The sequence below is a fragment of the Jatropha curcas genome, chromosome 7, assembly GCF_041381405.1.
Source record: "Jatropha curcas cultivar XTBG-Jc1 chromosome 7, XTBG_Jcur_1.0, whole genome shotgun sequence".
NCBI classification, from domain to species: domain Eukaryota; kingdom Viridiplantae; phylum Streptophyta; class Magnoliopsida; order Malpighiales; family Euphorbiaceae; genus Jatropha; species Jatropha curcas.
In genome coordinates, this window is record NC_143157.1 from 393,304 (window position 1) to 420,935 (window position 27,632).

The window sequence follows — 27,632 nt, forward strand, 5'->3', positions numbered from 1 at the left end:
TGCAGAACCTGCATATATTTCTTTTCCTTTCCGGTTCCAAATAAAAAAAATGCAGCACCTTCATCTATTTCCTAAACTTAGCCTCAGTAATAAAGAATAATAAGAATGGATTCTTTAACATTTATGAAAGAAAATAACTTAGCAGAATTGGATTGTGAAGTTGTATGGAATTTCATAATCGCTTAATAAATTTAATTAACAAACAATTTCATGACATCTTGGAAAGAAAAGTTAAAAACATTAGCTATATTGCTTTCCCTTAGAAATATCTTGAATTGGAGAGAGGATGTCTCAAAACCAAATGAAATGTAAACCTGAATGTGTCTCTTGTAGTAATAATCCTTTTGCTGGGGTGACAAATTCTTTTCTTTTTTCTTGTGTGATTGCAGCTGTCAATACAGCAACTTGTTTGAGGGATGATAATTGAATGTCAAAGAATTATGCAGGAACAGCCACTACTGTACTTTGTTTCACTACCAGTATCTTCGGTTTCGGTTTCACTAAAGAAAGATCAACAAAGTGTATTATCAGAATATATGAATAGCATGTCTTTATCAATAAATTATGATTTCTAATGTGTACCTCAATACCATCAAACTTGTTCTTCAATAAGATTGGACAAACAGAAATTATTGGCGTGGAGAATTCTTATCTCCACCATGTTTTAGAAAAATACATCATTAAATTCAAATGATGAAAGAACTTATTCGACGAGTTGTTGAGATCAAAGCTTCAACTCTAGAAATTAAAGCCAAACATAAACCTATCCTACCCAGAAACTCTATTTTCTTCCAAAGCTGAGTTTTCATATTCATGATTTAATATAAATTGTGTTTTATGGAACAAATTCATTAAAATATTTTGACTATAACAAAAGAATCTATACTGTTTTACTCGCAATATATATCAAAAGCTAAATTCAACATTGACAATAGCTAATATGCTTTAGTAATCACCAATTCACCATAGCTAATATGCTTTTTTTTTTCCCAGTAAACATTGACAATAAACTTCTGTATAACCAATTCTGTATAAATAAAAAAAAAAAAAAAAAAAAAAGAAATTCCTGTACCAAATTTCTTCTGCAGATAACCAAATAGGATTTATTGGTTTTATGAAACTTAAAAACAAATATGATTTCAATATATAAATTCAAATAATTAAAATACAAAAATGGCAAAGAACATTTGAATTCCTTAAGAACCAAACAAAAAATGGAATCCTATTTTAGGAATTGGATTCAATGAACTTACAATCATTCATCTAATCTGATAACCTTTTCTTTTAAATTTCAAGTTCATTCTCTCCCCCATTTTTTGGCAAGAACAATAAATGAAGGTAAGTCATAAAATTAATGTGATTTTCCTCAATCTCAAGTTCTAAAAATAAATGCAGATGTCAAGCCCCAAAAAAAAAAAAAAGGAATTAAAGTAGACAGAAGAAAAATAACTAAAGAAAGTACGAACCTGGATTCAAATTCTCTGATCTGAACAAGTTCTTTCCCTAAGAAATCCATCCATTGTACTCTTTTCTTCTGAACTTCTTTTGAACCCAAAGCAGATTTTTTAAGACCACCTTTGTTGCAATTTTGAGGCTGCAATTCCTCTCCATCTACATTTACACTCTCTTCTTTCACTCCAATGGAGTCATTAGACACATTATCATAAGAAGAAGCAGTACCAACTGATATAACTGTACTTGAAGATACATGAGGGCTATTTTCCAATTTTAATGGCCCTGCTTTATATAAAGTAGTAGAAGGCTGGCAAAAGCAAATTAAAGAACAATGGATCTTGCAAATCAAAACCCTCATCAACAAAAAGGGAAAATTTCTTGATTTGAGCATGAACTAAATATTAGGCCATTTTATGACTCCACATGGATCTAAATTCTGAAGTTAAATCTCTTATTTTTTTAGAATATTTGAACTAAAACAGAGCCTAATTAAGCTTTTTTTGGTTTTTGCATATGGAGTCAAATTTTGAATTAGCAAATCAAAATCTTTTAAAGGAAAAAAGAAAACCCAGGTAGAAATTCGAGTTTTTTGAGGGTTTTGATAATGAATTAAAACTCCATTAATGAAAATGGGCAACCTCTGTTTCTGTCTCCCCTGTTTCCCTGGTGGCAGGAAAAGACAAAAGCCTCGTAATCTTCCTTGAAAGAAAACAATTTCTGTAGATTAATGAAAATGACAATGCTACCCTTTTATACCAATTCACTTCAAATGCGAGTATTTTCAATTCACCACTGGAACAGTAGAAAACAGAATTTAATCAGATGGGTAATAGCAACAAAAAGAATGCAAAAACTTCAGCTTCTTATACAGAGGAAGAGAGAGGGAGAGAGAGAGAAGATCCAATAGGATTATTTCTTGTTCAGATTACACGTGTCAAGAACAAATCTTTGGTCTTTGATATGTTCTAATTCTATTAGAATAAAATCCTGTTAAATATGAAAAAAATTGTTATAAGAATAAATGATTGCAATGCAAACAATATGTGAAGGGGATAATTTGCTCTGATGCATGCATGCTTTGAATTTTTGATGAATATATTTATAAATTCTAGAGAATCAAAGTAAAGTGAAAGATGTTTGATGTTTTGGAGATCAACTGTATTGAAAAAGAGAGCTTCAATTGTAAGGTTATTTCCCAAATATAAGTATGTGAAAATATTTTCCAAACTATGATGGTTTTTCAATATTACGCTTATTGTATTAGAGAGAATAACTATGTTTACAAGTTATTCTTAGTAGGTATCGGTTGTTTAATTAATGTTTCATCAAAGGATTAATTATAAATTTGGTGGTTTAACTTTTGAAAAGAAAAATTCTATTTCACTGTCTCAACGGATAATAGAGTAAAAAGTAATTATTATACTAGAATTTAGCAAAAAGTAATTATTGGATAAAATTAATTTATATGCTCATAGAATTTAGCAAAAAGTAAAAAAAAAATCAAAATTATAAATAATGATTAATATACTAGTTATTAAACTAGCTATCTATCTATAATTTATAATACAATATAAATTTAAAATGTAATAAAACAAATCAAACTAATACTTTTTTTAGTATAAGTCAAACTAATACTTACTTTGAGAAATTTTTTTTTATTTTATTATTTCATAAAATATTATTTTTTTTCTATTTTATGAATTTTTTTAGATTTTTAGTTATATAAATTATTCATAATATTATAATTTATAATAAAAAATAATAGAAAATTATATATATACATTTACTTGCAATGTGAAAATCAACTGTTTCAAACAATGTGCAACGGAAGTTCGAGAAAACTAGTAAACAGAAAAGAAAAATTAATATTTTTTGAAAATTAAGACCCTAAAAAAATTACAATAATATTGCCAACCTATAATAAATGGGTAAATCTATTTAATAGTTGTTTTACCTCACTCATTTAAAACCAATTAAATAATAAATTTAAAATAAATTATGGGTCCTAAAATTGATTTTACCGTATTACTATATTAAGGCTGAAAAAAAAAAAAAAAAACTGATCGTAAAATTCCTCTCTAGCTTTCTATTCCTTGTATTCTTCTAGATTTTCTTTCTAAACTATTATAGCCGACTGACTTTTTGGGTTCTCGGTGGTTTCTTTTTGTCTCTTTCTATCATTTTTCTTTATTTTATTTAATTTTTTTAGTCTCTTAGTGAGTCTTGAGTATTTTTGATATCATCTTGCGCTTTTATTTGGATGTAGGGAGAGATGGATCATAATAAAGTATGGTACGAGAAAATATATTAAATATCTTTTTTGTGTTTGTGGAGAAGATATGGTAAACGAAAGTTTAATAACATTATTTTGTTTGGTTTGATGGTGGAGGAAGGTAGTGTTAAATATAAATATTATGAAAATACCCTTGCCATGGAAGATTTATAAATATAATTACGGATAATTCTGAAAATTAAAATTTTTAACCATGCTTACACTCCAATTTGGGGCGTTAAAGATTGGGGTGTTTAAATAAGTTTTCAACTCCTCAAATAACTTTAAAAAAATCATACTCTCTCTCTTAAACTTTCTTTCCAAACAACTAAATAATCCCCTTATACCTTACTTTACTGTCTAAACCTATTAAATAACCTCTATCCAAACAATCTATTAGTTCTTAGTCAGTTTTTAGTGTTTAGTACCCTCTTTATGAGGTTATTAATTTATCTCCTTTCATTGGGTTGTTCCTCGTTATTGAAGAGTTTTATCTAGTTGTCGCTTGTGGTTGGAGACTTCAGATTTTCAAGTTCAGATAAGTTTCTTTTTACCAATGAAATCTAGTAATGCGACATGTTCCTCCATTAAAGTTTGATATATTAAACTATTTTACGGGTGTAAGTTGTAATAAATTTTCAAAAAAACAATATTCGGAAGAATATATAGAAGGTTTTTTTGTCGTCATATTTAAAAATGGACCCGTTTTTACTCGGAAAAGTAACCAAACATATTATGATATACTAAACTTATATTCATTATTTTCAAAAAAAAAAAAAAATTAAAACAATTTTTAATACAAAATCAATTTTTAAACGACGGTAGTTATTAGGGATATTATTGTTTCTGGCCGAGTTTCAATCTAATTCTATGTTTTGAAATATAGTGTTTGAATTTTGATTTGAAATTTAAAATTTTGAGATTTAGTGTATTTAGAACACATTGAAGGTAGGAAATTCATCACTTATAAATTTCCACAATCTTTATATATCTTATTAAAATCCAAATCCATAAATATTAACTAATCCAAATGGATTTTATTCAGATCCTAATACAAAGTTCAAATCCATAAATCCAGACACAGCATTAGATCCTTTAAATTGTACCAAGCCAACGACAGAAAATAAGATTTTTCTTTCTAAATGTACCTTTAACCATCCTAGTCAAAATAAAAAAATCTCTCTCCATCCGATTAAGTGATCATCCAAACTCATCTTCGAGCAAAAGAAGACTACACTATGTTGCATTTAAATTGTAATTTTACATGATATGCAGAAATGCTTCAGAAATGCAGAAACGCTCACGGTCAGGAGTTTCTGTGCACCACTGAGACTACATTTTCAAGAAAACATAACTCCTGAAGGAAAGTTCAGTTGCTTTTCCATATAAGCAGAAATTCTGAATACACTAACTTTAACAGGCCACTGGGGAAAAGTTCTCTCAGATTCCAGATCTAATTATACAATTGAGACCTCCAAAAATGTGTTGGGATTATAACTGATCCCGAGTGGGGCCCGCGGAAAAATACTCCAATAATTACGTATTGGATATTGACGATCAAATTCACCAGAAATAATAATCACGGTAAAAATTAAATAATTACCGTAAATGTCAGATGAAAAATAAGAACACTGAGATTTACGTGGTTCATCCTTCAACTGTTATGGGCTACGTCCACGGGACAAAAACTCCGAATAGTTCTTCCACTAAAAAATAGTAGGTACAAAAGAGATTACAAAAATAGTGGCACTCTAAGTGTTTAAACAAAAACACCCCAAAAATTACAATACTCACTATTTTCTCTCTTTCCCAATTTTAGGAACCCTTTCCTAAAATTATAATATTTATTTTTTTGTTTTGTTTTTGTACGCTTTGAAGTGAAAATCCTTCTCCTTTTTATAGGAGAGGGGACGCAGTGGACGTGTTAATCACGCGTCCACTTTTCCCTTTTCTTCCTTTCTTTGGCACCGTCCATTGAAAGGAAAAATAAACGTGCCTATATTTTTTTTCTTCATTCAAACGTGTGTGGGTCCCACACGTTTGAATCTCTTCTTTCTTTTTTTTTTCTTTTCAAATGTCTGTGGGTCCCACATGTTGGAGGGACCCCACAACAATTCTCCCCCTCCCGACTACATGGTGGGACTGTCCATCCCTGCTGCTTTGACACATAGCTCGAACTTCTCCTTCGGAACGACCTTTATCAATATATCCGCAACATTTCTGTCTGTGTGGATTTTCCGCAACTGAAACTGCTTCTCTTCAATGGCAAGTCTAAGCCAATGATATCTTACATCAATGTGCTTTGTCCGTGCATGATACATAGTGTTTTTGCTTAAGTCTAACGCACTTTGACTATCATAATAAACTATATATTCTTCCTGTCGCACACCCAATTCTTGAAAGAATCTCTTTAACCAAACATTTCCTTTCCTGCTTCCGTTGCTGCAACGTACTCTGCTTCAGTCGTTGACAACGAAACACATTTTTGTTATCTTGACTGCCATGAAATAACTCCCCCTGAGAATGTAAATAGGTATCCTGATGTAGATTTTCTTTCATCAAGATCACCGGCCATATCTGCATCTGTATAACCAACAAGTGCAGATTTTTCACCTCCAAAAGTTAATAACATAACTTTGAAGTTCCTCTCAGGTATTTGAAGATCCACTTCACTGCTTCCCAATGTGTCTTCTGGGAATTTGACAAAAATCAGCTCACAACGCCAACTGCATGAGCGATATCTGGTCTCGTACACACCATTGCGTACACTAAACTTTCGACCGCTGAAGAATATGGAACATTTGACATATCTCCTTTTTCTTTCTCTGTTGATGGGTAGGATTTCTTACTCAACTTGAAGTGAGCGGCAAGAGGAGTGCTAACTGGTTTAGCATTCTTCATATTGAACCTCTCTAGAACTCGTTCAATATATTTTTCCTGCGATAACCATAATCTGCAGGACTTTCTGTCTCGAATAATCTCCATTCCGAGAATTCGCCTTGCCGATCCCAAATCCTTCATGTCAAATGTTTTTGACAAATCTCTCTTTAACCTGCTAATCATGTGTGCATCTGGTCCAACGATTAGCATATCATCAACATATAAGAGAAGGATGATAAATTTACCATCAGGGAATTTCTGAACATATACACAAGGATCTGCATTTTTCCTTTTGTATCCTTGATTCACCATGAAAGAATCAAACTTTTTATACCACTGTCGCGGTGCTTGTTTCAACCTGTACAAGCTCTTCTTCAAGCGACAAACCATGTCCTCTTTCCCCTTGACCCTGAAACCTTCTAGTTGTTCCATATAGATTTCTTCCTCTAGATCCCCATGTAAGAATGCGGTCTTTACATCAAGCTGCTCTAACTCAAGATTCAAATTGGCTACTAGACCTAGCACAACTCGAATAGAACTCATTTTCACAACTGGTGAAAAAATCTCATCAAAGTCAATACCTTTCTTTTGAGTAAAGCCTTTGACGACCAATCGAGCTTTGTATCTTACTAGGTTGCTATCATCTTTCTTCAGTTTGTACACCCATTTATTCTTGAGTGTTCTCTTCCCTTTTGGAAGTTTCACCAGCTCATATGTGTCATTCTTTTTCAAAGAATTCATCTCTTCTTGCATGGCCTTTCTCCAGCAATCTCTATCTTTACAAGATTGCACATCTTAGAAGTTCTCTGGCTCCCCCTCATCAGTAATCAAAATGTAATCAGAACTAGGGTACCTTGTAGATGATTGGCGTTCTTTGGTTGACCTTCTTAACTGAGGTTCAACTCCTTCTGGTGGAATGGGATTCTCTGGCTCCCCCTGCTCAACACCCTCTGCATCACTGTTATCATTTACAATTGTCTCTTGATCCCCTACGACTGGCTCTTCTTCTTCTTCTTGTTCTGATTCTGGCATTCCTCCTCCTGTGGCATCATCTATAGGAATGCTTCTTGGTGTAATGTCAACAACACCATCACTTGTGGATTCTTCACAAGTTGTATCTGCCACGATCTCATTCTCGTGGAATACTACGTCTCGGCTTCGGACAACTTTCTTTTTCACTGGGTTCCACAACCTATAGCCAAACTCTTCATCTCCATAACCAACAAAAGTGCAAGGAACTGACTTGTCGTCAAGCTTTGATCTCTGCTCCTTTGGAACATGCATAAATGCCTTGTAGTCAAATACCCTCAGGTGAGGGTATGAAATATTTCTACCTGTCCAGACCTTCTCCGGGATATCAAAATCCAATGGTGCTGAAGGTAGTCGGTTGATTAGGTAGACAGCTGTGTTGACAGCTTCTCCCCAAAATGGCTTAGGTAAGTTGGCCATTTTGAGCATGGATCTTACTCTTTCAACAATGGTGCGATTCATCCATTCAGCAACACCGTTGTGTTGAGGCGTACCAGGAACTGTCTTTTCATGCCTGATACCGTGCTGACTACAATAATCTCTAAACTCCTTAGAGATATACTCACCACAATTATCCGTGCGCAAACACTTCAATGCCACTCCAGTCTCCCTTTCCACCATAGCATGGAATTGCTGAAAGTGCTTGAATACTTGGTCTTTTGTGCACAACAAATATATCCATGTTTTTCGTGAGAAATCATCAATGAAGGTAAGAAAGTACCTACTTCCTCCAAGTGATTCTACTTCCATGGGACCACATACATCAGAGTGTACCAACTCCAACTTGTTGTCTCTCCTTCTAGAGCTTTTCAAAAATGAGACCCGATGTTGCTTCCCAAATAAACAATAATCAGAAGGGTTTATTTTACCTTTGGCTAATGGTATGAGGGACTTCTTAGCCAACATATTCAACCCTTTCTCACTAACGTGTGCCAGCCGCCTATGCCACAAATTTGGTAAAGCATCATCTGCAACTGTATTTAGTTGACCTGCACATATTATTGCGTGCGTCTTATACAGCGAGCAACATAATTTTCCTCTTGCCACCACCAAAGACCCTTTGGTGAGTTTCCAATTACCGCCACCTGTATAATGGTGATAGCCTTCCTTGTCCAGTACACTCACAGACAATAGGTTCAACCGAAGATCGGAAATATGTCTCTCATTTTTGAGTGTTAATGTACACCCGACACTTGTCTTTATGCAGATATCACCGATTCCCACCATTTGCGAGACGCTATTATTTCCCATTTTAATGATGCCAAAGTCTCCTGCTTTATAAGTGAAAAAATATTCCCTTTTTGGAACACAGTGGTATGAAGCACCGGAGTCTACTATCCACTCGGTATCTGCATCTCCAACATGACAACAATCTGCATCATGAGTGACTAAAGTCACCTCACCATCTTCTCCTGAGACTGTAGCAGATGTATTTCTGTCATTGTCCTGTCTTCGGTCTGCATTATCTTGTTTGAGTAAACGACAATTTCTTTTGAGATGACCCTCCTTATCACAATGGTAACATTTTCTCATCTCTCTGGACTTAGATCTACCACTTGACTTTACATGCTTTGGACCTCTACTCTTGCTCCGGCCCCTATTCTCTGTGACAAGGGCTTGTGAACTGGTACTGACAATATCTCTTCTTCGTAGTTCTTCATTAAGTAGTCTATTCTTTACCATAGACATCGTTACCACACCATTTGGAGCTGAGTTACTCAATGATACCACAAGAGTATCTCAGCTATCCGGTAGAGATCCCAACAGTAGGCATGCTTGCATCTCGTCTTCTAAGGACATACCGCTAACTGCTAACTCAGTGATGAGTCCTTCAAAATTGTTCAGGTGTTGTGTAATTGATCGTCCCTCTGACAGCTTCAAGTTCATGACTTTACGCATCATGAAGACTTTTCCTTGAGCATTTGTAGCCTCGTACATATTCTCCAATTTCTTCCAGAGAACTTGGGGATCTTTTTCATTTCTCATATGGTTGTACAGGCTAGCATCTATCCATTGGCGTATTGTACCCAATGTCTGCTTTTTTAATTTCTCCCACTGCCTTTCTTTCATTTCTTCCGGCTTTGCACTGTCACCTTCAATTGGATCATACAGATCTTTGCAATTGAGGTAGTCCTCCATTCTGGATTTCCACATTGAATAATTTGAATCTGTCAATTTAATCATTGCCCCGTCATTAGCCATGTTGAATTCTGAATCTGACAAAATTTCACTATTCACGAAATTCACTATTCACGTGAATAGTAACTTTGACAGAATTTACCAACCAAAGGCTCTGATACCAGTTGTTGGGATTATAACTGATCCCGAGTGGGGCTCGCGAAAAAATACTCCAATAATTACGTATTGGATACTGACGATCGAATCCACCAGAAATAATAATCACGGTAAAAATTAAATAATTACCGTAAATGCCAGATGAAAAATAAGAACAAGGAGATTTACGTGGTTCACCCTTCAACTATTATGGACTACGTCCACGGGACAAACACTCCGAATAATTCTTCCACTAAAAAATAGTAGGTACAAAAGAGATTACAAAAATAGTGGCACTCTAAGTGTTTAAACAAAAACACCCCAAAAATTACAATCCTCACTATTTTCTCTCTTTCCCAATTATAGGAACCCTTTCCTAAAATTATAATCTTTATTTTTTTCTTTTGTTTTTGTACGCTTTGAAGTGAAAATCCTTCTCCTCCTTTTTATAGGAGAAGGGGACGCAGTGGACGCGTTAATCACGCGTCCACTTTTCCCCTTTCTTCCTTTCTTTGGCATCGTCCATTGAAAGGAAAAATAAACGTGCCTATATTTTTTTTTCTTCATTCAAACGTGTGGGATCCCCACACGTTTGAATCTCTTCTTTCTTTTTTTTTTTTCTTTTCAAATGTCTGTGGGTCCCACATGTTGGATGGACCCCACAACAAAATACCAAGGTCAACCTAACTTTAACAGGCCTACTGTATTTTCTCAAATCCAAAGAAAAACAAAAGACCTGAATCAAAATTTTGATTTTATGTAAAAGGAAGCTATATCCCACCAGTGCTTTCCCAACCCCTCTTGACAATTATAAACGGCTATATAATAGCTAGTTTTAAGGTGTTTGTGGAAAATTGATTTTTTGGGTTTACTATGCATACTCCATTATTTTCATTCATCCTCCCACAAAATTATTTCTCTCTACTACTCTTTACTCTCCAATTTCTCTAAGTTCTCCCATTTGTAATTGTTGTCCAAATTATTATTAAATAATTTCTCCAAAATCCAATCTCTAATTATTGTCCAAATTATCGTAAACAAAAAAAAAGTTCAAGCACTTTCAAAAAAAATTAAGTTCAAGCCTTTTTCTTATTTTTTCTTAAAGTTTTTTTTTAAGTTATTCACAAATATTTAAGTTTTAAATTTTCAACAAAAAATGTTCCTTAGTTTTTTATTTTATAATTATGCGATTCGCCAAAAAACCGGCCGAAACCGTCGGTTTTAGAACCGTTCAAAAACCAGAACAAGAAACGTAACTGTTCGGTTCCAAACCTGGAACCGTTAGTTTCCGGTTCGTTTCTGGTTCCACATTTTTTGGACCCGGAATCCGGCAGTTCCGGAACCGTGGCCACCCCCTACTGGTAGAGTTTATGGGTTTGAGAAAGAAGATGGGGTAGCAGGGAAAACTCATAGAGAAAACAAATACCACGGACTCCTCTTCATGATTCATTGTATAACCTCTGTCCTCAGACACTAAAAACACTTAATAATCATCCCAGAACTGTCCTTTTATCTGAAATTTGTTATAGACTGTGTGCAGAATGCTTCACTCAACTGCATAAATAACTCCCAGCAGTCCACCTTGAGCAAACACCTACTACTTTTTAGTCTTTCTTATCACTCTTTTGATAAGAAATCTCAAGCTTGTTTCTTTCTACTGAGTGTTAATCTTATTTACAATCCCTTAAATAATGCAAAGGAGTACCTAAATGAAATAACTTAATAATAAAAAAAAAAAGCTCATACAGAGCAAATATGGTGAATGCACGCTTGGGTGATTGCCTTATGCTGCTTGAGGAATGTTCCTTTCTGTTAAGACGTGCATCTGATGTAGGTCGCCCGCTTGGAGGGTTTGAGGTGCTAGGCCATGTGCCACTTAACCCTTGTGCCCAAGGTGTGCCTGTTTAAAAACTATGATAGTGAGCAAAGATGGTAATGATGATGATAGACCGAGAGTTATTTCTTCGTATCTCTTGCTTAATAAATGTAGAATTTTCTACCTTGGTGGCATATAGATGTAGACAGATAACAAAATAATAAAATAAGAATGAATAACTGTACTATATATGAGATTACCTCTTGTGCTTGAGTTTAAGTTTAAAAGGGGAAGAAGAAAGATATGAAAAAGCTGCAACTCTAAATTTTTCTTGGACTTGGGATTGATGCAGTTGAAGGTGAATGGGAAGCCCTTTAGATGGTGCCAGCATAGGATCATATCCAAACGTCTAACTGGGAGTCAGTAAATCCCATTTCAATCATCTTACAATATTATGCAAGGTGAGCAGACTCATGTCCCCAGCACATCACATATGAATAAAGATCAGGTCTTCCTCTTTCAAACCTTGAAGCATCAAAATCTTCTGGATTTGGAAAAAGGAGTTTGTTTCTAATTGATCACAACAAATAAATTTCTTTTGGGTGAGTCACTAACTTCTAACCTTTTTTTTTTTTATCCCTGATTTGATCACATTTGAGACTCTGGCAAATTTCTTCTTAGAATAATTATCAAATCGTTAGCTCACCTATTTAAATTGACTTTAGGTTCACATAGGGGTATTCCTTGTTGTGCATGAACCCTATGTATTTGCTAACTCAACTATGAGTAAGATGGTTCTTCAGTTCAGCATTTCTGGCAGATTTTCGCCAGAAAATCTGAAATGTGTTTAAGTTTTTTTTGTGGGGGGGGGGGGGGGGAATTAGTGATTCATCTGCATTAAATTGATATTTTGTGATCAAATTATAAATAATCTTAAAGTTAAGTGATATCCTCTGTCATTTACCTGAAAAAGAAATTACAATCAGCCTAATCTCTAAGGAAATAATTTCATATTAATCAGTGTTCGCCTAGGATAGATAGGCGCCTGGTATACTAACTTGGCCTTGCCTAGGCGCTAAAAACTTAGGTTAACATTTAATAGAAATATAAATACGGAAAAAAAGAGCTAAATGCGCCTGGAATATAAAAGAGCTAACGCCATTTTATGGTTGCCTGTTGTTACGGTTAATTATTTAATTATTATTAGTATTATTTACTATTCAGTAATATGATGCAATTATTCACTAATGGAATCCTCTTGCTCTGCTGTTTTGTCCTGAAATGCTTGAAAAAGTGTTTATGGCTAAAAATGTAATCTTTGAAAATTTTGGATTCAAAATTTTTTTAATAAGTATGAAGGTGTTGGTTCTTTCTGTAGAAATGGCAACGATCAGCTGACTGATAGCTTGATTTGTGAATTAATTGCCGGCGTGTCAGGTGTGTGAAGTACATTAACTGAAAAATAAAATGCATTTTATCTGACTTTTAGGCTGTGGGTTTGGATCCACGTAAACGCTTCACCGATTGTGTAATTTAAGTAAATTTGAGTTGAGAAAATTGTAAAGAGAGTTTGATTGCTTGAAAAGTAAATTGAATTTCATTACTTGTATTGAAAAGAGTGTTTGTAATTATCAGAAAACGTAAATAAACAGTGTTTAGGAAAAATAAAAACAAGGCTTTTTATAGGCTCCACAGGCAGTCACCAAAAAATCTCTAGTGATTCACGTTACTCACATTGGCTCATTTGGTTTCCATCTTTTGTACATGATGAATAACTTCTCGAGGAGTGCTCTCATTTTCTCAACTGCAACTCACATATTCTATTACCTCTTTCTTTTAATTAATTAATTAATTGAAATTAATTAATCAATTAATTACTGAAAATAATATTAAATTAAATAAAATCCAAGCCCAAATCTAAAAAATAACAAATTCAAACGGAAGGAACTTGATTTTATTGTAGTTGGTTTTTTCTTTCTTGAACTAATGTTTTTATTATTGCTTCTTAGATTAATGTTATTATTATTGTTTTTTGTAATTGAACCAACTATGTATTTAAGCAATGCATGAACTATGAATTTCGTTTTGAACCTGATGAAATTATAGCAAAGTATTAGAAATATTTTTTTTCTGATGTTCAACCTTTTATTAATTTGATTTTCTTATCAATTTTCATATATTTATTAAATTTATATGAAATATAACATATGTAAACACATTAGTTATATGGTGAAAAATTAAATTTTTTTAATATTGTATTAAATATTGAAAAATATTTTTCTAAGTGATTTTTTATGTGATAGCCTATGTCGATTGAAAATAATGTATTTTCCTGAAAGTTATTTTTCATTAAAAACGTTTTCTAGGAACTTATTTTTTGGAAATGAATGGAGCCGAAACGTGTAAAGTGAACAACGATAATTTTATCAAATAATAATAATATTTGTTGCTCTATAAATAAATCTCAGTCACTTGCACAAAAGGGATCAAATCAATCATAGGTCTTGGCAGTGCATATCAGGCGGTAAAACAAAATTTTTAAATTAAAAAAATTATTGTTATAAACTTCCCCTTTGTGAGATTTTTGGCCGATACAATAAGAACTGCTTACTTATCTCATAATATGAGACAAAAGTTAGGAATCTATTTACGTAACAGAGTCCGATCCATTGGTTTCAGGATGACAACCAAAGACTAAAGCCCGGTCCGAGCAAGATCGTCGAGACGTCTATGCGTGGGGCCATTGCTGACGTCCCTTGCATTCCAAACAATTGCAATTGTGGAAATTTTGGAAATAGAGTGGGTGGGTTAAACTTTGTATTCAATCGGGGAACCTTTCACATATTATGATTTTTTCTCTCTATTTGACCATTCCCACTTCAAAGATGAGGCTCTTCAAGACCTGATTTTTTATGCCTCGCCGAGGGATTTAAAACTTGACGTTTTTTTCACTTTGTCTCTCTCAAAATTCCTCTCATTCTTGGCGTCGATTTTCTCCTTTTGCTTTAACAGCACAACGATCTCTCCTTTGCCTCTCTCAAAATGGGTCTTCAATGGTTGCTAAGGGTGAAATCACATTTATGGATTCACTGCTTTCACTGCCTCTATTGGTATATATATTTTTTATAATATTTTTTTATGACGTGCGTTACACGTTGACTATAATCGTTATATATATATATATATTCTTTTAATTTTTTTAATCTATATAATATTAAAGCATAAATTTTTATTCAAATTAAAATAAATACAATTGGTGTATTAAATTTTGTCGTACAAGCTATTTGTAATATTACTTCTTATGTATTTAATTCTATTTTTTTATAATAAAGTGGTTTCCAAATAAAGTTTAACTGAATCCCTAGAGTTAATCCTTCGGTCCCTAATTTATAAATGAATATTCTTAAAATCTTAATAGGTGCTCAAAAAGAAAATTAAGTTATTACTCAATCTTCAACTCATTGCTCTTAACCCCAAAATCAATATCTATGTATAACTGTAATGAAAAATAATAATAAATTATTTTTATTGCTGGATAAAAGAAAAAAAAAAAAAGAGATCATCTGAATCGATAATGGTAATCATTTTGGCTATAATGGTAGTATTACTTATCTAGTATATTAGAAAAAAAAATGTATGTGCATACATACAAATTTTTGAAACTTTAAAAAGTGACTTAAATTAAAAATATATAATTCTAGTTTTTTTTTTTCTAATTTCATAAACACTATTTTATTTCATGTCAAACTGATTTAGAATATAAGAGAAAAAATATCAAGAAAATTAAAAATATTTAATTATCAAGAAGTCGTCTAGTTATTGCATCTCTTACTAAATTAAAGGGATAGTAGTTATAAATTAATTTAATAATAAAAAAATAAAAAAATATTATTAAGAATAATTTTTTTTTTTTCAAATTTAACGTGGTTGACGGAACTAGGGAAAACTTTTTTTTCAAAATTCAACATCATTGATGGAGCTACTTTTTCTCAAAATTCAACATAATTGATGGAGCTAAAGGGTCTAGGAGTGACCCCCAAAAGTGGAGATTTTCTTTTCAAAATTAATAATAATAATAATAATATTATTATTATTATTTATTTTAAACTTTTGACCGAAAGAATTAAAAAATATATTCTCCAGAACACTTTTGACCCAAAACAATCAAATAAGTCAAACAAGGAGATGAAGATAGATACATATACAACATGATTCTATTTATCATAAAATATTTTATAAATTATTAACAACTGAAAATTATATTCCTTTTTTTTATAATTTAATTACAAGCCATAGAATATTAATTAATAATGAATAAAGCAAATTTAGGTATAAATCTTTAATTGAACATTGATAATATTATACATTATGAGATTGGCATAAATATTTATTTAATTTTTCTTTTTTTTATGCATTAAATAAACTAACAATACAATAATAAAGAAATACCATTAGAAAAAAGAAAAAGAAAAAGAAAAAAAAGGTCAACTGAAGGACATCCTTGTCCCACTAAAGGAACAATCAAACAAATGAGCTTTCCAATCTTTTTCCACTTACTTTGTTTTCAAACTTCCACTACTAATTTATTGCTATTCTTTTGACTAAATTCGAACTTTCCATTGACTAACTAAGTATTTTGATTTTATCAAAATCAAATCCATCAAAATTTTCCACATACCTAAATTAATCAATTCAAATTAAATAACTTCAGTTTGATTTGATTTAATTTTAAAAGTTCAGTTTGATTCGATTTAATTTTAATTTAGTGCGATTTTTTTTATCCAATTAAATTAAAAAAAAATTGATTCTTTTCTATCAAAATCAAAATCAAACTGAATATTTTATACAAATGAATATAAAATAACATTCCAGTCTTTCAATTCTTCTTAAATTTTGAACTAATCTCTAATAAATTTAGTTAGAAATATGTAACTATATATGTAAACATATACAATTCTTTTATTATTATTATTAATATATTGTTTTAAAAATTAGTTGTTGGTCTAAATATTTGAAAAAAATAGGTTTAAAATATATGTATTTCCAAGATTTTATTCTAAACCAAATCGCAGGGCCAAAGACTTTTGACACACAACCAGCAATGAGATGAAGACATTATTTTAAAAGATTTTGCTCTTTTGTTTTGATACGGAATTATGCTTATGTTTAACAGGAATTTGTTTTTGGTTTTACTGAAAATATTATTAACTTTTTTTTAAATCAGAGGGAGGTTTAATAGACCGAAAACACGATGGATTAAATAATTTTTTTATTTAAACCTCCCTTAATACTTCTCACTTCTCATATTAGTGAGAAAATTCAATTTTTTTTTACTGGTTGAAAAATTTTATTTAATTGAAAAAAATATGAAACTTATTGTGAATTTCATGTTGAAAATATGAGATTTTAATATGGAATTTATATGAATTTTGACTCTCCAACCTTAACCCCCCTTTTTTTTTTTGAGGTATGATTTTCCAAGTTAAAAAAAGAAGGGAGAATTGTAGTACAATTCGTACGATTTGCAAAATACAACTAGTCCGTCCTATCTTTTTTGAAATAGACTAAAATATCCTATAATTTACTTTCGTCAACTATAAGGTCATTCTGTTCAATTTTTGCATCTTTTCTGGTAAGTACCTTATAAAATGATAACAATACTCTTTTTATTTTTAAAAATACAAGGATGGACTAGTTATATTTTTCAAATTACAGGGACCTTTTTTGATATAATATTTTAATATCTCTTTTTTGGCCTCTGTGCTTTCTTGTTGACGGAACGGGAATGATGAAAAATTAGACAAAAATACCTAATAGTGTAACGGATGTAAAATATATAAAAAAAATTGTATATTTAAAAAAAAAGGACCTGACTAGTTATATTTCACAAACTAATTGATATTTCCAAAAAAGAATAATAATAAAAGAAAACGTCAACTAAAGAATAAACATCCTCTTTCCACTAAAAGGACAATCAAATGTGCTTTTTTTTTTTTCCTATAACCTTGTACTATTAGTTTACCCCGACCGATGGACTTAAATGCTCCAAAACAAAACCTCTTAATCTCCAACCTTTCACCAGTAGCCATTGCCTATTGTCATGTGAACTTATTTATAAAGCAGCCATTACCAACTCCCACTTCACAAGAACCCAAAAATGGCTAATCTACACTTTCTATTCCTACTTCTCATTTTCTTCACTACCGCTTCTCTTTCTTGTCCAGATTATCAGAAACAAGCCCTTCTTCAATTCAAATCTTTGGTGATCAAAAACATTAATTCTTCTTCTGATAATTATTCTCTTTTTGGCTTGGATTCATGGGATTCAACCTCAGATTGTTGCCAATGGGAATCAGTGACTTGCGAGTCTCAATCAAGTTCAAGATCAGTAGCAGCTCTTAATCTTGACTCTTTTGTTGTTTCTGAAGTTCCAACTATACCAATGCCTTCTTCAGTATTATCACCCCTTTTTAGCATTAAATCCTTGATGTTTCTTGACATTTCTTCTAATGGTATAGTTGGTGAGATTCCAACTGATATGTTCACCAATCTTACAAGATTAGTTCATCTAGATATGCGGGTCAATCATTTTAGTGGATCAATTCCTTCAAGTATTTTTAACTTGAAATATCTCCAATTTCTTGATTTAAGCAGCAATTTCTTGAATGGTATGCTAAGCAAGGAAGTGGGTTTTCTCAAGAACTTGAGGGTACTAAAGTTGGCAGAGAATCTTATTGGAGGAAATATTCCTCAAGAAATTGGAAATCTTACAAATTTGCAGCAGTTGAATCTAGCCAGTAATAATTTCATGAGTAGTATTCCATCTTCTGTTCTTCATCTGAAAGAATTGCAGGAACTGGATTTGCGAGACAATCCTTTATCAATGGAGATTCCTGCTAATATAGGCAACTTAACCAACTTGACTACTTTAGCTTTGAGCAATAACAGGATAACTGGAGGAATTCCATTATCAATGAAGAAACTAAGCAAGTTGAAAGTTCTTCGACTGCAAGATAATTTGCTAGTTGGAGAAATTCCAACATGGTTGTTTGATATAAGGAGCCTCCAGGAACTTTATCTTGGAGGGAATAATCTGACTTGGGATAGCAATGTAAAGTTAGTGCCAAAATGTATGTTATCTCAATTGTCTTTAAAATCTTGCAGGCTTACAGGAAGCATACCAGAATGGATTTCAACGCAGAAGACTCTTAATATATTGGATTTGAGAGAAAATATGCTTCAAGGAACTATCCCTCAATGGCTAGCTGAAATAAAACTGAGCGCGATTGTTTTGTCTGATAATAAACTCTCAGGTTCTCTTCCTCCTGGTCTGTTTGAGTCGCAGAGTTTATCTATTCTTGCCTTGTCAAGGAATAATTTCTCAGGAGAGCTGCCTGATAATATTGGCAATGCCAATGCAATTACAGTTCTTATGTTGGCTGGAAACAACTTTTCTGGACAGATTCCTGAGTCCATTTCCAAGATTTATCGCCTTATGCTGTTGGATTTATCAGGAAACAGATTTTCTGGGAAAATCCCAGTTTTGGGAAATGCATTGTTAGCGTATATTGATTTCTCTTCTAATGAGTTCTCTGGTGAAGTTCCAGTTACCTTCTCTGAAGAAACAATCATGCTTTCACTAGGAAATAATAAGTTCTCCGGAAAATTACCAAAAAACATCACTAACTTGACCAAGCTTCAACATCTTGATCTCCATGACAACAACATTACAGGTGAATTACCATTATTTCTTTCCCAATTCTCCTCTCTTCAAGTCCTAAGCTTACGCAACAACACCCTTGAAGGTTCTATTCCTAACACCATTACCAATCTCACTAGCCTCCGAATTCTTGATTTGTCGAACAACAATCTCAATGGTGAAATTTCGGTCAAGTTTGGAAATCTGCTTGGAATGATTGAAACACCAAATACATTTATATCAATCGAAGATATATTCACCATTCCATTTGAGTTCAATGACTTGGTAGTGAATTGGAAGAAGACGAAACAAGGTCTCTCAAGCCGAAGCCTTGATATCTACTCCTTCCTTGACTTGTCAAACAATCAACTTTCTGGTGAGATTCCGACTTCATTAGGTCATTTAAAGGGTCTAAAGATATTGAACATTTCATATAACCAAATCTCCGGTAAGATACCAGAAAGTTTTGGTGATTTAGAGAATGTAGAAAGCTTGGACTTGTCACACAACAGACTATCAGGCTCCATTCCTCAAACACTAACAAAGTTGCAACAACTTTCTACACTGGATGTCAGCAACAATAAACTTGAAGGTCAGATTCCGGTGGGAGGTCAAATGGACTTGATGGACATTCCAGACTATTATGCTAATAATAGTGGATTGTGTGGTATGCAAATTAAGGTGCCATGTCCAACAGAACAGCCACCTCCACTTGCAGAGTCACAAGAAGAGGAAGGATTGGTTTCATGGGCAGCAGCAGGGATTGGATATTCAGTTGGCCTTTTAGCATCAGTAGCAATAATATTTTTTACTGGATTTATCGGGTGGCTACCACCTCGAGGTCGCCCTCGCATACACAGAAGGCGAAGCGTTTAAGGTTTGGCATGAATTCTGCACATGTATGCAGGAGTATATGATTCTCTTTGCAAGCCAAGAAAGAAATGGTGAAAAAGTAGCCTAAGAAGTAGAATTAGACTTGTAAAGAAATATAGAATAGTAGTAGAGAAAAACAACTAATAAAGACATTAGCACTATATGTACTCTTTTTTAACTTTATGCTTTTCTTGTCAGAAGTGAAGGATGTGCAATTATCTCGCTTCCTGCATAAATTGGTTGAGAATCTGCAGAACCTGCATATATTTCTTTTCTTTTCCGGTTCCAAATAAAAAAAATGCAGCACCTTCATCTATTTCCTAAACTTAGCCTCAGTAATAAAGAATAATAAGAATGGATTCTTTAACATTTATGAAAGAAAATAACTTAGCAGAATTGGATTGTGAAATTGTATGGAATTTCATAATCGCTTAATAAATTTAATTAACAAACAATTTCATGACATCTTGGAAAGAAAAGTTAAAAACATTAGCTATATTGCTTTCCCTTAGAAATATCTTGAATTGGAGAGAGGATGTCTCAAAACCAAATGAAATGTAAACCTGAATGTGTCTCTTGTAGTAATAATCCTTTTGCTGCGGTGACAAATTCTTTTCTTTTTTCTTGTGTGATTGCAGCTGTCAATCCAGCAACTTGTTTGAGGGATGATAATTGAATGTCAAAGAATTATGCAGGAACAGCCACTACAGTACTTTGTTTCACTACCAGTATCTTCGGTTTCGGTTTCACTAAAGAAAGATCAACAAAGTGTATTATCAGAATATATGAATAGCATGTCTTTATCAATAATTTATGATTTCTAATGTGTATCTCAATACCTTCAAACTTGTTCTTCAATAAGATTGGACAAACAGAAATTATTGGCATGGAGAATTCTTATCTCCACCATGTTTTAGAAAAATACATCATTAAATTCAAATGATGAAAGAACTTATTCGACGACTTGTTGAGATCAAAGCTTCAACTCTAGGAATTAAAGCCAAACATAAACCTATCCTGCCCAGAAACTCTATTTTCTTCCAAAGCTGAGTTTTCATATTCATGATTTAATATAAATTGTGTTTTATGGAACAAATTCATTAAAATATTTTCCCTAAAACAAAAGAATCTATACTGTTTTACTCGCAATATATATCAAAAGCTAAATCCAACATTGACAATAGCTAAGATGCTTTAGTAATCACCAATTCACCATAGCTAATATGCTTCTTTTTTTTTTTTTCCCAGTAAACATTGACAATAGCTAAGATGCTTTAGTAATCACCAATTCACCATAGCTAATATGCTTTTTTTTTTTTTTTCCCAGTAAACATTGACAATAAACTTCTGTATAACCAATTCTGTAAAAAAAAAAAAAAAAAAAAAAAAAAAACCTGTACCAAATTTCTTCTGCAGATAACCAAATAGGATTTATTGGTTTTATGAAACTTAAAAACAAATATGATTTCAATATATAAATTCAAATAATTAAAATACAAAAATGGCAAAGAACATTTGAATTCCTTAAGAACCAAACAAAAAATGGAATCCTATTTTAGGAATTGGATTCAATGAACTTACAATGATTCATCTAATCTGATAACCTTTTCTTTTAAATTTCAAGTTCATTCTCTCCCCCATTTTTTGGCAAGAACAATAAATGAAGGTAAGTCATAAAATTAATGTGATTTTCCTCGATCTCAAGTTCTAAAAATAAATGCAGATGTCAAGCCCAAAAAAAAAAAAAAAAAAAAAAAAGGAATTAAAGTAGACAGAAGAAAAATAACTAAAGAAAGTACAAACCTGGATTCAAATTCTCTGATCTGAACAAGTTCTTTCCCTAAGAAATCCATCCATTGTACTCTTTTCTTCTGAACTTCTTTTGAACCCAAAGAAGATTTTTTAAGACCACCTTTGTTGCAATTTTGAGGCTGCAATTCCTCTCCATCTACATTTACACTCTCTTCTTTCACTCCAATGGAGTCATTAGACACATTATCATAAGAAGAAGCAGTACCAACTGATATAACTGTACTTGAAGATACATGAGGGCTATTTTCCAATTTTAATGGCCCTGCTTTATATAAAGTAGTAGAAGGCTGGCAAAAGCAAATTAAAGAACAATGGATCTTGCAAATCAAAACCCTCATCAACAAAAAGGGAAAATTTCTTGATTTGAGCATGAACTAAATATTAAGCCATTTTATAACTCCACATGGATCTAAATTCTGAAGTTAAATCTCTTATTTTTGAGAATATTTGAACTAAAACAGAGCCTAATTAAGCTTTTTTGGTTTTTGCATATGTAGTCAAATTTTGAATTAGCAAATCAAAATCTTTTAAAGGAAAAAAGAAAACCCACGTAGAAATTCGAGTTTTTTGAGGGTTTTGATAATGAATTAAAACTCCATTAATGAAAATGGGCAACCTCTGTTTCTGTCTCCCCTGTTTCCCTGGTGGCAGGAAAAGACAAAAGCCTCGTAATCTTCCTTGAAAGAAAACAATTTCTGTAGATTAATGAAAATGACAATGCTACCCTTTTATACCAATTCACTTCAAATGTGAGTATTTTCAATTCACCACTAGAACAGTAGAAAACCGAATTTAATCAGATGGGTAATAGCAACAAAAAGAATGCAAAAACTTCAGCTTCTTATACAGAGGAAGAGAGAGACAGAGAGAGAAGATCCAATAGGATTATTTCTTGTTCAGATTACACATGTCAAGAACAAATCTTTAATTGTTATGAGAATAAATGATTGCAATGCAAACAATATGTGAAGGGGACAATTTGCTCTGATGCATTCATGCTTTGAATTTTTGATGAATTTACTATATTTATAAATTCTAGAGAATCAAAATAAAGTGAAAAATGTTAAATGTTTTGGAGATCAAATGTATTGAAAAAGAGAGCTTGAATTGTAAGGTTATTTCCCAAATATAAGTATGTGAAAATATTTTCCAAACTATGATGGTTTTTCAATATTAGGCTTATTGTATTAGAGAGAATAACTATGTTTACAAGTTATTCTTAACTTTAAAATAAGGATAATTTTGTCCGATTATCTTTGATTTTATTATAATTTATAAGAATTAGCTGTTTCCTTAATTCAAAAAACCTCATTGAGAGGTAAAAATTATACAAACTAAAACAATTGAAAACTATAAATTGCGAAAAATAACAAAATTTTGAAATTTTAATTGCGAAGATTAAAACAAGGCTTGAAAACAAGCCTATGATTAGGATGTTGGGGCTTGTTCCGTAAAATTTACTTGTTTAGTTGCTTTTAACTGTCTTAATAGGTGTCAGTTGTTTAATTAATGTTTCATCAAAGGATTAATTATAAATTTTGTGTTTCAACTTTCGAAAAGAAAAATTATATTTCACTGTCTCAACGGATAATAGAGTAAAAAGTAATTATTATACTAGAATTTAGCAAAAAGTAATTATTGGATAAAATTAATTTATATGCTCATAGAATTTAGCAAAAAGAAAAAAGAAATCAAAATTATAAATAAATGATTAATATACTAGTTATTAAACTAGCTATCCATAATTTATAATACAATATAAATTTAAAATGTAATAAAACAAATCAAACTAATACTTTTTTTAGTTTAAGTCAAACTAATACTTACTTTGAGAAAATTTTTTTATTTTATTATTTCATAAAATATTATTTTTTTCTATTTTATGAATGTTTTTAGATTTTTAGTTATATAAATTATTCATAATATTATAATTTATAATAAAAAATAATAAAAAAATTATATATATACATTTACTTGCAATGTGAAAATCAACTGGTTCAAACAATGTGTAACGGAAGTTCGAGAAAACTAGTAAACAGAAAAGGAAAATTAACATGTTTTGAAAATTAAGACCCTAATCAGTAATCTCAAAATTTTTTTTATTATAATGGAGTCACTAGAAATTAGAAAAAAGAAAAAATACATAGAGAAGGGGAAAAGTGTAAGAGACATCTGTTTGATGGTCCTGACCTGAATAAAAGAATTTCTTGAGATTGAATAGCAAGAAATATTCTAATTTTCTACATTTAATCCTCTAATATAAAAATGAAAAGAATAATGTTTTCTCTTCTCAAACCTTAATGGGTTATTCCATCCTTCAACTTGTTTTCTTTTTATGCTCAATAGAAGCTTTTTCTTTGAATGATGTGTTTGCTCTCATCACAAGTCATTTACTTATAGGAAATATTTTATAGGGAAATGATGTTTTAGAAAAAATATTTCACTATTTTAACTTTTTTTTTTTTTTTTACCCTTTTTGTAGTTTAATTTGAAACAGTCGATTGAAATTCTTGATAAAAGAAAATCTTCACTAAATAGTTTAAAAATTAATTTTATTTTTTAGAGATCGTTTAGATCGATGAATGTTGAATCGATAAATTTTACAAAATCCACGGAATGTGGAATTTATAAATTGCAAATTAATGGAATTTTATTTTATAAGATAATTTTATAAAACGACGGAATTAGGGTTATACAATAAAATCTATCAATTCCATCTATTTTTTCTCAATCAAATGAAAAAATTTGATAATTCCATATAATGTATACATTTTGTTATTCAAGATTTGAATGTGGAACTTTCACGTAACAATTAAACAATATGAAAACACATTTATTGGTTGACCAAGCTAACGAATAGTCGTTTTGACACTCTTTGTTGCTACACTTAGCTAAGTTGTCTGTTTGTCTTGTCGCCACCTTCCACCTTCATCAATAGTATTTCAAATCGTTCAAAAATTTATATTTTCTTGTTTTTGAATTATAAGATCATTCTCAATGCTTATTCTTATTTTTGAATTATAAAATCAAATCGTTCTTATCCAATTAGATTTAAGGTATGATTCTCGATTTTAAATCATAACTCAAATTATATATTTTGATTTTGATTTTTTATTTTTTGAATTGTAAATTATAAATTTTAAGACTTTTATTAAACTGTTTAGTTTTTTTTTTAGAACTAAGGAATATAATCTCTTTTCGGGTTATAAAATATAAAGATTTTTTTATCTCTCAACGAATACACTTTTCAAGGATTGAATTTATGTTTTCATGCTTACTGAAATTTATTATTATATATTCACATTATTATTTAATTTATTTCTTTACCGAAATTAAAATTATTTTTCAAACTGCTTAAAAATGGTTTTGCTACGATTTCATGATTTCATCCTTCCTAAGATTTGAAATGAATAATTTCAAAACCAAATCCATGCTTGGTTCAACTAACTCTGAATTTCACTATACAATTGTTAATAATTTTCATGTTACCCTTGTTTTGGTCTAAATATTTAAGATATTTGCTACCATACTTATTAAACTGAGCCCCGATACCGATTTAATTAAGAGCTTGTTTGGTTGGATGTAAAATAAGGACAGATGTAAAATAATAAGTGAAAGTTTCTTGGAATTTGCAAAATACCTTGTTTGGCAAGGAGGTATAAGGAGTGGATGTAAAATATCTTTATTTTGGACATCCTCCAATTTACTCTCCAAAATGAGAGGAAAATAAAAACAACAAAGGTGTAACTAAGTAAAATAAATTTATTTTACTCCCATCCTTTTATTTTCCCTTGAAACCAAACTAAGAGAGTAAAAATAAGGAGGTAAAATGAATAGTAACATTTTACTCTCTCATTTTACATCCTCCCTCCATCCAAACAAAGCATAAGGAAAGTAAATTACCATGGTTTTACTCTCCAAAATATAAGGAGGTAAAATAAATTACCATGGTTTTATGTCCATAACCATGTGGCTCATTTCTGTTTGTTGAATTACCAAAAACCCAAGTATCTTAGATTAAAAGAAGCTTTTCTAGAAAGTTCAAGATGAATTCTAAGATCATTTGTTATCTAAATTGATTTCTACCAGACTTGAACTTACTTATTAGCTATATATTTAAGTTTGAACTTAGATCGAGTTTCATTTAAGTTTTAAAATTTGAGTGTGTTTTTAAAAGAGTGTGTAGCTCATACTTAACTCGAATTTTACTCATTTAATGTATAGACAGTTGCCAATCTATAACTAAGAATTCAATTTACTTATAGTTTGTAGTGAAAAAAAAAAAAAAAGAGATTACAACTCATTTATAGGTTCAGTCTCCAAGCTTTTTTATAAGCTTAAGTTTGTCTGGTTAAATGTATTTAACGAATTCTAACGAGTTATTATTATTATTATTTTCTTTTAGGGAATTAACCTTTGACTCATTTACAACTTTCTCAAGGTATAGTTCTTCTTTTGTAGTAATTATTGTTTTCCGTTCAATTTCTATCATGTAAATCAAAAGGAATAAAAATTAAAACAATTTTAAAATATTAATTTACCGTATTACTATATTAAGGCTGGGGAAAAGAAAAAAAAAAAAAAACTAGTCGTAAAATTCCTTTCCAGCTTTCTATTCCTTGTGTTCTTCTAGATTTTCTTTCTATACTATTGCAGTGGACTGACTTCTTGAGTCCTCGGTGGTTTCTTTTCGCCTCCTTCTATCATTTTTCTTTATTTTGTTTAGCTTTTTTAGTCTCGAGTCTTGAGTATTTTTTATACTCTCTTACGCTTTTATTTGGATGAATGGAGAGAGGGATCATAGTAAAGTATGGTACGAGAAAATATAGTAAATATCTTTTTTGTGTTTGTGGGGAAGGTATGGTAAACGAAAGTTTAATAATATTATTTTGTTTGGTTTGATAGTGGAGGAAGATAGTGTTAAATATAAATATTATGAAAATACCCTTGCCATGAAAGATTTATAAATATAATTACGGATAATTTTGAAAATTGAAATTTTTAACCATGCTTACACCTTAATTTGGGACGTTCAAGATTGAGGTGTTTAAATGGGTTTTCAATCCTTCAAATAACTTTTAAAAAATCATTCTTTCTCTTTTAAACTTTCTTCTTAAACGACTAAATAACCCCCCTTATACCTTGCTTTACTCTCCAAACCTATTAAATAACCTCTTACCAAACAATTTGTTAGTCTCTTAGTGAGTTTTTAGTGTTTTTAGTACCCTCTTAATGAAGTTATTAATTTATCTCCTTTCATTGGGTTGTTACTCGTTATTTAAGAGTTTTATCTAGTTATTGCTTGGGGTTGGAGACTTCAGATCTTCAAGTTCCGGTAAGGTTTTTTTTTTTTTACCAATAAAGTCTAGTAATGCGACATGTCCCTCCATTAAAGTTTGGTATATTAAATTTTTTTACTGGTGTAAGTTGTAATAAATTTTTGAAAATACAATGTTCAGGAGAATATATAGAAGGTTTTTTTGTCGTCATATTTAAAAATGGACCCATTTTTACTCAGAAAA

General features: G+C 31.3%; 3 protein-coding genes across 3 annotated transcripts; 1 reads left to right on the forward strand and 2 right to left on the reverse strand.

Moving 5' to 3' along the window:
- Positions 1–130: 130 nt before the first annotated feature.
- Positions 131–2,251, reverse strand: LOC105640992 (uncharacterized). The gene is made up of 2 exons (XM_089723979.1): positions 1,467–2,251; positions 131–500 (listed from the first exon to the last, which is right to left on the reverse strand). The coding sequence occupies exons 1-2, from the start codon at positions 1,844–1,846 to the stop codon at positions 431–433; spliced, it is 450 nt and encodes a 149-aa protein (XP_089580105.1). The 5' UTR covers positions 1,847–2,251; the 3' UTR covers positions 131–430.
- Positions 2,252–17,716: 15,465 nt separating this feature from the next.
- LOC105640993 (uncharacterized) lies at positions 17,717–20,572 on the forward strand. Its single transcript, XM_089723980.1, has one exon. The coding sequence runs from the start codon at positions 17,884–17,886 to the stop codon at positions 20,299–20,301; it is 2,418 nt and encodes an 805-aa protein (XP_089580106.1). The 5' UTR covers positions 17,717–17,883; the 3' UTR covers positions 20,302–20,572.
- Positions 20,573–20,694: 122 nt separating this feature from the next.
- Positions 20,695–23,180, reverse strand: LOC105640990 (uncharacterized). The gene is made up of 2 exons (XM_012225424.4): positions 22,102–23,180; positions 20,695–21,047 (listed from the first exon to the last, which is right to left on the reverse strand). Exons 1-2 carry the CDS (start codon positions 22,479–22,481, stop codon positions 20,978–20,980), a joined length of 450 nt encoding a protein of 149 aa, XP_012080814.4. The 5' UTR covers positions 22,482–23,180; the 3' UTR covers positions 20,695–20,977.
- Between the last annotated feature and the right edge of the window lie 4,452 nt (positions 23,181–27,632).